Raw genomic sequence first — 10,800 nt, 5'->3', positions numbered from 1 at the left:
ATTGCTACGGAGGCAGAAGCTTTTGGCATACCTGCTTAAAGTGAACGAGAGGATTTCCAGGATGGGGCTGCAAGCAAGCTTGGAGTCGAGGTCGACGTGGTGGCGCCGTGAAGGGTGGGGGTGACGGAGGACGACCGCGAGCCTGTTCACTCCGTGAAGGGTGGGGGTGACGGAGGACGACCGCGAGCCTGTTCACTTCAGCTTATAAGTCGGCTGAAAAGCTGAAACGGCTGATTTGTTGTGAGAGGAAAACACTGTTTGGTGGCTGATAAGCCGGCTGAATAAGCTGAAGCGAACATGCCCCGCGTCCCTCGTGCAGCGCTGCGCCGTGCGTGACCTTGAGCGCCTCGCGACCGCCATGGCTGGCGAGACGTCCAACACGCAGCTCCAGCCTGAGGCCCGCATGAAGCTCGAGGAGATGGAGCGGCGGGTGTGGGCGGAGTGGCGGGAGCGAGCTGCCGCAGCCGGGGGCAGGCAACGCGACGCAGGGCGAGCGTGGCCTCGGTGGCACGGGCGAGCGGTAGTAAGTCCACCATTGACAAGGTATGCCCACCCATTTGCAGTCTGACAAATACAATCTCAACGTAGCCAGTACCATAGGTTGCAGATTTGTCAATCAACATCTCTACTGACTTTTTTGTTTTTTAGCCCTTTTTCGAAAGATTTCACAAATACGTCCCTGGCGGAACCAATTCCAAAAATGGACCCTTAGCTTGGATGGCGCCAAGCTTACACGTCTTGGCGCCAGCCATCCTGGCCCCAAGGTCCATGCGCAGCTGCTGACACGGATGCCGACGTGGTGGGGCCTTGGCGCCAAGCTTGGCGCCGTAGGCCTTGGCACCGAGCAATTTACCCCATGCCTCCTGGCGTTTCGAACGAAACAAGTATAATTATTCCGAGGAGTGTGCAACAAACTACGCTCTAGTTCAACTGGTTACGAAACAAGTATAATTATTCCGAGTCTTTGGGATAAGAAGCCCATCGTCATAACCAGTTGAACTAGAGCGTAGTTTGTTGCACACTCCTCGGAATAATTATACTTGTTTCGTTCGAAACGCCATGAGACATGGGGTAAATTGCTCGGCGTGAAGGCCTACGGCGCCAAGCCCCCGCCACTTCGGCATCCACACCAGCAGCTATGCATGGACCTTGGCACCAAGTTAAGGGTCCATTTTTGGAATTGGTTCCACCAGAAGCGTATTTTTTGAGAATCTTTCGAAAAAAAGCTAAAAACAAAAAAAGTCGGACATCTCTGCACCTGATTAGCTCGAGTCTGGCTGAGACAGTCCAAGCTGCCAAACGCGCCCTGTATGCACGTCAGCACCCCTGCGTGGGATTTTATTGCTGGATGAACAAAGCAATGACATAATACACCAAGGCACCAACCATACAAAAGCACTTTTTACCTTTCCTTTCCAAAGAAAGGCTTTACTTTTAATTTATCTTTTCTACGGCCAGGTTCAACATAATGGCCACCAAACCTAACCTGCTATGGCGATCCTCAGGTTCCGGAGCTATTCGGTTTGTAAATACTACGTAACTGGCTTTATAGTTGATTTAGATCTTTACTCCCTCCGTCCTAAAATATTATAGTTGATTTAGATCTTAACTTCCTCCGTTCCAAAATTCTATTGATTTTAACTTTTCTAGATACATAACTTTTACCATATATCTAAACATAGTACATATCTAGATGCATATTAAAATCCACGTATCTAGAAAAACCAAAATGAATAGTAATTTGGGACGGAGGGAGTAAGATCTAAACCAATATCTGGCATGTTTGAATCTAATCTGCTAAATTTTTAAAAGTTGGAATGCACAATTTTGTAAAAATTAAAAAAACTAAAGAGAGACAGATCAGCTCGTGTTTTTTAAGCAAGATTCCACACTAATCTTGGTGGATTGAATGGACCTAATCAACCTAGGGAGCAGCCGAGCATACTACAGGAGCTGAGGGACAGACATGCAGCGATCCCATTATGTCATCGATGACATACGCCGCGCATCTCTCCCACTAATGTTGAAAAAGATGTGGGTTGCTATCGATACGCCGGCATGTTGTAATTCCACTCCATGGCTGATGGCTCGGTCTGTGCTACTTCTCCTGTACTACTACGTGATGTAGGACCAGCGGAGTGACGAAGTGTGTTGCTCACTTTTCCTTCCACTAGCAAATCCATACCATCATAACGCTACGTGCCATTGTGGCAAGATTGTCCACGCAAACGCAACCATATAATATAACACAGGAGACTCGGAAAAAATAACGTAACGAGCAAGAGCAAAACAGTCGAATGGATCCGGTGAGGTAGCGGCCGCGGACGAGCCATGTCTTTCTCGGCCCCACGAGCTATCTCTATCTAGGAGAGCTACCCCTGTCGCAGCCACCCCGTGGCGGTCGGGCCTCGCGCGCGCCTTTAGCGTTTGGTTACGGGAATAATTGGAACCGGTTAGGCTCATCCTATTTGTTTGACTGGATTCAACCTATGTTTGACTGGATTCAACCTATCTTGTGGTTGAACGAGAGGAATGGATTCGTTCCAGTCTTTTGTTTGGTTGAAGAAGTTGAAAGGTTGAACGAGAGGAATGGATTCGTTCCAGTCTTTTGTTTGGTTGAAGAAGTTGAAAGGGATAGAATGGATGTCATTGTATCACCGTTAGCAACGGGTCCTACCTGTTAGCTGTAGGGCTATCTATCATCTTTTTTTACCTCACCTTATCTACCATAGAGCTTTTACAAAAATTATAGTCCTATCATCCAGCTACACTTCTCGTTTTAGCTGAATTGTTACTTGCCAGTGTAAAATTTGGAGGAAATTCGAGCTGAACTTGTTGAGTTTCGCAGCTAAGGCACCGAACTGATTCAGTTCACACACGCCCGTTGCCCGACCTTTTCAGCACAACATCGCGCAGCCGTCAACCTCCAGCGACCGTCCCCATCGCGAATGGCCGCGTAGATCGGCCCGGAGCTGCCACGTCGCGCACCTGGACGCACTCCTATCCACAATCACGTGCTCTAGCTCTTTAACTAGCGCCCCCGACCTCCTCTTCTTCTTTCTCTCGCCATTTTCTTCCCCACCAACAAAGCTCAATTCCTCCCGCTCACAACTTCATCACCTCCCCTACTCCGCCCCTGACCCAACAGCACCGGACCTCGGCGACCCTAACACTGGGAATCGCGGTTCCTGCACCCGCCCATGGCCATGCGCCGCCATCACGACCTCACCATGGAGCGCCACCTCCTGACCTTTCCCAATGCCGCCCGCTCCTCCACGCCGGCCTACTCACGTGACCTTCCCCGCGCCGGCCTCCGCCACGCCACCTCGCGCCGTGTCGGAGGCAGAGGCACACGCCTGCGCCTGCTCGGACAAAACGGAGCAACACGGTGTCCCAAGTAGGTTGGATGCGTCCGTTCGTTTTGAGTGGACGCACTCGACCGCATGGGGAATATTTCTCTCACGGACGGATCCAACCCACTTCATTTTTCAACCAAACGCAGGTCCACATGGATCGAACCCGTTCCAACACACTTGTACCCTGGAACCAAACGCACGCTTGTAAAGCGCCATGAAACAATCCAGGATATCCCCGCTCGCCCGGTCGCTCCCACGGCAGTCGGCAGATACGCGCTGTCCAGCACTCCTGGGCGCACTCGCCAAAGCACACGCCAATCTTTCGGGGAGGAAATGGAGGGCGCCGGCGCAGCGGCACCAACGATCACCGCCGCCGCGACGGGGCGGCGGCCGGTGGTGATGTACCCGTCGCCGGGGATGGGCCACCTGGTCTCCATGATCGAGCTCGGCAAGATCCTCGGCGCGCGGGGGCTGGCCGTCATCATCGTCGTCATCGACCCGCCCTACAACACGGGGGCCACGGGCCCCTTCCTCGCGGGCGTCTCCGCGGCCAACCCGTCCATCTCCTTCCACCGCCTGCCCAAGGTCGAGCTCCTCCCGCCCGCCGTCCGGACCAAGCACCATGAGGCGCTCACCTTCGAGGTCATCCGCGTCTCCAACCCGCACCTCCGGGACTTCCTTGCCGCCGCGTCCCCGGCGGTCCTCATCGTCGACTTCTTCTGCAGCATCGCACTCGGCGTCGCCAGGGAGCTCGGCGTGCCGGGATACTTCTTCTTCACCTCCGGCGCTGAGGTCCTCGCTTTCTTCCTGTACCTCCCGGTGCTCCACGCGCGGACCACGGCGAACTTCAAGGACATGGGGGAAGAGCTCGTGCACGTCCCCGGCGTCCCGCCGTTCCCGGCGACGCACGCCATCCTGCCGCTCATGGAGCGCGACGACGCGGCCTACGACGGCTTCCTGGACGCCAGCCCCGAGCTCTGCCGCTCCCACGGCGTCATCGTCAACACGTTCCGCCAGCTCGAGCGGCGCGCCGTCGAGGCAGTGGTCGCTGGCCGCTGCACGCCGCCAGAACTCCCGACGCCGCCCGTCCACTGCATCGGCCCGCTGATCAAGTCGGAGGAGGTGCTGGGCAACGGCGGCGAGGAGTGCCTGGCGTGGCTGGACGCGCAGCCGAAAGCCAGCGTGGTGTTCCTCTGCTTCGGCAGCATCGGGCGGTTCAGCGCGGAGCAGATCAGGGAGGTGGCGGCGGGGCTGGAGGCCAGCGGGCAGCGGTTCCTGTGGGTGGTCCGCGCCCCGCCCAGCGACGACCCGGCGAAGAAGTTCGACAGGCCGCCGGAGCCGGACCTGGGCGCGCTCCTGCCGGAGGGGTTCCTGGCCCGGACCGAGGGCAGGGGCCTCGTCGTCAAGTCGTGGGCGCCGCAGCGGGACGTGCTGGCGCACGCGGCCGTGGGCGGTTTCGTGACGCACTGCGGCTGGAACTCGGTGCTGGAGGCCGTGATGGCGGGCGTGCCGATGGTGGCGTGGCCGCTCTACGCGGAGCAGCGGATGAACCGGGTGTTCCTGGAGAAGGAGATGCAGCTGGCCGTGGCCGTGGAAGGGTACGACGGCGAGAGGGAGCTCGTGGCGGCCGAGGAGGTGGCGGCCAAGGTGCGCTGGCTCATGGAATCCGACGGCGGGAGGGTGCTCCGGGAGCGCACGCTCGCGGCCATGCGGCAGGCGCACGACGCCCTGCGCGAAGGCGGCGAGTCGGAGGCCGCACTGGCCGCGCTCGTCGACCAGTGGAGACGCGCTTGACCTTGACGTGGTAAAGTTCAAAGGTGCGAGATGATGCGGCTTCTGTGGGGAAGAGATGGGTTGACGCGACCGGGGTTGGCGCACACTTGTTCACTAGGGCAGGTGGGCCAGCAGTCATCACGACATGGTCGTCGCTGACTCACTGTGGCGTCGTTGTGTGTTTGTTCTGGGGTCAAGACTCAATAGTGTAGCAGCAGCAGACATGGCTATTCCTCTGTTTTGGATGCGGAAGTGAATAAACATCGGTCATTAGTGTTAGTGACTTGAGTACCTTCCTCTCTGCAAGAAAACTCAGAAGAGCTTCCGGAGTACATTGGCGTAAATCACCAGAGATCGATGATATCCACCGCCAAAAGACGATAATCTTTCAATTATATTTTTTGGTAGGGTTAGCATACTCCCTGCAGTCAAGTAAACGTTTCAGACGAGAAAACAAAGCAGGAGCAGAAAAGGCACAATAGTCATCTTGGTCCCTCAATTTTGCTTTGAGGGTCAAGTTCGTCCATGAACTTTCTAATAGGCCAATCTAGTCCCTCAAATCTTATTTTTTGATAGGCCAATCTAGTCCCTCAACTCTTATTTTTGAGTCAAATTCATCCTTGTGCTAATTTTGAGCTCCAAATTAGCATGAGACTAATGCGAAAAGTCAAATTTACCTTTAGCTCTTTCTTCCCTTCATTTTTCACACAACGTGATGAATTTGGTGTAGGTTTGAACATCGTTCTCAGTTAAGTGCTATGACTTATGATCGACCCAGCTAAATATATAACATTTGTACTGATGCCATGTACATATATAATCTGAATTTTTCATGTGATTTGTTGTGGCACGTGGACTACGGATGTATCATGCCGAACTTTCAAATTAAGCAAAATTATTGCCAGGTACCTTATCATTTTTTGTGGTCTGTGAAATGTCAAGTGATGATTCTCTACCGTGTCCCCTCTACTAGAGATCGCTTGCTACTAAATTCTGTTTTCATCACAGCTAGTTCTTTGTTCTATTAAGCTTTGGTTCCAAGGTATAATTTGATCAAATTGCTTGTTTTTTTTTATAATAAAGAAGATCTCTGGAAACAACCGAGCATTAGTCTCATGGCAAGAGTAAAAAGATAAGAAGGAACCAAAGGTAAAAATGACTTTCTACGTGAGTCTAATGCTAGCATGGAGCACCACATCAGCATAAAGATGAGTTAGATAAAAATAAAAGTTGAAGGATTAGAATGACCTATTTAAAAGTTAAGGTATGAATTTGACCCTGAGGTGAGGCATGCCTATTTTGCCGGTAGAAAACAACCTGGTTTTGCTGCATGAAACGTCACGGTCTAATCTTGGTGTAGTACTTACGTCACGGTCTAATCTTGGTGTAGTACTTAGTAGTGAGCCAGTGGCATTGCACCCCACCTGAAGTAATTCTTTTTTTGATACGACCCATGAATTCGAGGCACGTTCATTCACAGAACAAGTGACTAATGCGTTCCTTTTCATTGAAGAACAAATAGTGTCGTCTTCCCTAGTCAGCATTTTTCGTTGCACGATGTTCTGTTGGGTAATCAAAATTGTAGCACCAAAGCACTTAATTCTGAGGCAAATCAATTGCAGTACCTGCAAGTAGAATCAAGCCTGAATACTCATTGGTGGCCGCATATTTTAGCAGATATGCAATTTACTTAGACCTTGATACGACTGACCAAAGGGGATTCCAGAACCAACTGAAACACTAGTTCACAGAACCACCAACCATGTGGAACGACGGCCATTGTATTTTTCGTAGATTAGCCCTGTGATGCGGCATCTTCGGATGAGTAGATGACCATGGTCCATGTCTGCTGCTAGACCCGATTCAACTTGCGCTTGAAAAGGGGCACATGGAAATTGTTGATTCTATACCAATGACTCATGGATATAGTGGTTGCCACTGCCAAATGAGCCCTTCTGGGAAACAACGTGATGTCGCTCGCGTTGCACGGTGCAGACTCTCCAACTCTCCAACTCTCCAAGAACAAGAAATATGGTGAAACCTGGCTCCATGGTGGAAATAGTTGCAGTCGGTATCAATCCGGTGCAGCGGTTGAGTAAGGCGTTGGCACGCGATGGCAATTCCTCGAACACCCGGTGTGCGCGCAGGCTGGCATACACGAGAGATGCCAGGCTCAAGATGTCAACCACGAGCCCCGACGAGGTCGGCGATGGCACTGCGACAGAGGCTTTCATGGCTGCAGGCGCCGGGTGTTGACGTTGGGGATCGATCGTTTCGTCGATCAGTTGGAGGGCACATAGGTGTTGATGTTGCTGGGCACGATGTCGTTGGCTGATGAACGCACTATCCTCGGTTCGAGGACGGACTCCTGCCTCCCTAGCGATGGTCGACGCCTCAGGCGCTTGAGCTCGGTACGGGAGGCCTCTGGAAGCCGAGGTCGCCGAGGGACCCGTTCACCCAAGTACCCAACCACGAAACTTTTCCAAGCTGCTCAGCACGGTCCTTCGACATGGGCCACTCCAGTACCGGTGAGCAACGTCAATAGCGCGACAGCCTCGACGCCAGGCTCCGCGGAGGTGCTGGAGGTGCTTGACGAAAACCACGACATCAACTCCCCTCCGCCATGGCCATCGCTGTCGAGTGGCTCTCGACCGACCACGCAGTCACGCACAACCACGGCGAGCTGGAGCCTGGAGGTGTCCTATTCACAATATGAGCACGATACACAAGGCCACGCGCTTCCTCGACTGCTGCGCCGCCGATCAAGGTCCGGTCGTCGAGCGCGGCAGCCGCGAGCGCGCGACACCTGGCAGGAGCGGTGGCAGGCCTTGGTGGTCCCAGGCATTGGCGACTAGGGGGCGTTGGATACCAGGGCTAAACTTTAGTCCTGTTACATTGGATGTTCGGATGCTAAACATGAGCTAATTACAAAATAATAGCAGAACCCTTAAGCTAAATCGCGAGACGAATCTATTAAACCTAATTAATCCAGCATTAGCGAATAATTACTGTAGCACCACATTATCAAATCATGCACCAAACATACATCCGAGGTGAGGCTACCAGGCGGAAGCGGGAGGTGGGCGGGGCCGGGTCAGACAGCGCAAGGGTTGCAGCGGGCGGCCGTGCCGCCGACGCACACGAGCGCGGGGCACAAGGCGAGCAACTTGTGCGAAACTGCGAATCGGTTGAGAAAGAGATTGCGTGACATCATGTTCTCTCACATGTGGGCCCGTGGGTTCTTGAGCCCACATGTCAGCGAACATGTGATGATGCACCGTCAAGCCCGAGGACGCAGCTGCTGCTTGCTGGCAAGAGGCGGTTGCCACTTGCCAGGAGCGGTGGCCGGCCTTGGTGGTCACAGGCATTGGCGACTAGGAGGCGTTTGGATACGAAGAGCTACATTTTAGTCCTGTCACATCGGATGTTCGGATGCTAATTAGGAAGATTAAATATGAGCTAATTACAAAACTAATGGCAGAACCCTTAGGCTAAATCGCGAGACGAATCTATTGAATCTAATTAATCCATCATTAACGAATGGTTACTGCAGCACCACATTGTCAAATCATGGACTAATTAGGCTTAATAGATTTATCTTGCGATTTAGCCTAAGGATTGTGCAATTAGTTTTGTAATTAGCCTATGTTTAATACTCCTAATTAGGGTCAAACCTCTGATGTGATAGGGATTAAAATTTAACCCCTATCTTCCAAACGCCCCTTAATGCAGTCGCAAGTCCCTTTCTAACAAATCAAAAGGCCAGGGCAGCATCCCTCTCCCTCTCTCTCTCGGTTAGCCGCGCGCGCTCCTGCTCCTCCAATCGGATCGAACCGAATGGCGCCGAAGCGCAGCCTCCGCAGGAAGAGAGCGCGACCGTGTGCGTACGCCCATCTCGAATTCTGGATCGCGTGTTCCTGCTTTGATCGAGTTGTCCCTTGTTGCGTGGTGATTAATCCTGTTGAATTGTTGACGTGCATTGGCTTCCTGTCATGTTTTTGTCGTGGATCGATATCGGATAGGTGAATGGATTAAATTTGATGTGTGAGAGAATTTGCGTGCGATTCGACCCTTTATTTTGCTGCTCGACTAGTAATCAGTAATCACCCCTCTTTTTTTTTTTGTTCATCGCATTTCCTGGATCGTGGCTCGCTTAATGATTGGTAGGGGTGTTTGGAAAGGGGTGCTAAACTTTAGCATCTCACTTTAGCACCCTTTTAGCACATGGGTTCCTAAACAGGGATGCTAAAGGGTGTGTGCTAAAGTTTAGCACCCCCATTTTCTTTAGCATATCCAAAGGGTGCTAAAACTTGCTAAACCTGCTAAAAGTGGTCCCCCAGTCCACATTTTCCATAGTTCCCCTCTCTCTCCCCTCCGCGGCCTCTCTTCTCCCTCCTGTGGTGCGTGTCTCCCGCAGCCGCCCTTCTCGCATCTTCCCTCCCGCAGCTGCATCTCCCGTCGCCATCTCCTCCCCGGCCATCCATCCCACCGCCATCCCCGTCCCGCCGGTCGTCCCCGTCGCGCTGCAGTCAACTCCTCCCGCCGGTCCTCCCTCCCCTCCGGTCCTCCGCGTCGGGCTGCCAATCCCTTCTACCGGTCATCCCCTCAGTCCCGCCGGTCCTCCCCTCCCGGCGCCTTCCCCTCCCGCCCGTCCTCCCCTTCCGTCGCCATCCCCGCCCGCAGATCCGCCCCTCCTGTCGCACCTTCGTCTACTCCCCGCGCCGCCCCCTAGATCCACGACCTCCTCGCCGCCAGTTGTCCGCCGCCGTGCCCCCAATCTTCGCCTGGTGCTCATGGACGGACACGGTGATGATGGGTTGCATGAGTTCTTCTCCCTGCCGGATCCACAATTCCCCCCCCCGGCAGCTTTGATTTCTTCTCGCACCTGAAATCTTCCCGAGCTCCCCATGAGGGCATGCAGGCCCTGGACCTCAACTCGCGGGTGGAGGATTTCCCCGACCTCAACTCCTACTTTGAATTCCTTCTTGGAGATGGAGTACCCCGGGGCCGTGGAAGCCATTTCCTCAGCTTACGCGTGCTTCGCAATGGAGGATGAGGCAGTGGCGGCAGCAGAGGAGGCGACGGCCGCAGAGGTGCCGGTGGCAGCAGATGAGGCGGTGGCAACAGAGGCGGCGCTGACAACAAAGGGGGTGGAGGGCGTGCAATGAGGTCTTTGTTCTCAGGTTCCTTGCCCGAAGGTGGTGCCGACAGCGGAGGTCGTGGTGGAGGACGTGGTGGTGGCCGCGGATCTCGTCGACGAACAACCAGTGCTGGTGATGTAGTGGCCTTTGAGGGAGACAATGTGGTTGATATTGACGAAGAAAACGGTGACGATGGTGCAAAAGCTGTGGAAGTTATTTTCCCCGGCTCCAAGGTATTTTGTTGCACCCATCCTCTTCTTCATTGTTATGCAATTTTGATGTGGTATATATGTGAAATATGTGTGCTACGTGGATGGTGATAGTTCTTAGGTCCAGTCCATTGTTTTATATGATACTGAGTAAGCTGCTAAGTCAAGATTTATAGGCAGGCAGATTTCGTTAAGTAGCAGGTATTTTCATTTGAGTTGAATTGCACAGCTTGTTTCATTTCTATGACCCATTAACCAGTAGATCAGCCATGGATTCCTAATTACTAGTAGATGAGTCAGAGTCTTAGCAATTGTGCAATG

The 10,800-nt window shown here is 53.3% G+C and overlaps 1 protein-coding gene across 1 annotated transcript; it reads left to right on the top strand.

The window, feature by feature from the left end:
• Positions 1-3,367: 3,367 nt before the first annotated feature.
• Positions 3,368-5,408, top strand: LOC117855195 (UDP-glycosyltransferase 88A1). The gene has a single exon (XM_034737493.2). It carries the CDS (start codon positions 3,444-3,446, stop codon positions 5,148-5,150), a length of 1,707 nt encoding a protein of 568 aa, XP_034593384.2. The 5' UTR covers positions 3,368-3,443; the 3' UTR covers positions 5,151-5,408.
• Positions 5,409-10,800: the final 5,392 nt, after the last annotated feature.

This window comes from Setaria viridis, chromosome 5, assembly GCF_005286985.2.
Source record: "Setaria viridis chromosome 5, Setaria_viridis_v4.0, whole genome shotgun sequence".
In the NCBI taxonomy this organism is placed as follows: domain Eukaryota; kingdom Viridiplantae; phylum Streptophyta; class Magnoliopsida; order Poales; family Poaceae; genus Setaria; species Setaria viridis.
The sequence above is the reverse complement of the archived record's forward strand: the minus strand, read 5'-3'. Positions and strand labels throughout refer to the sequence as shown.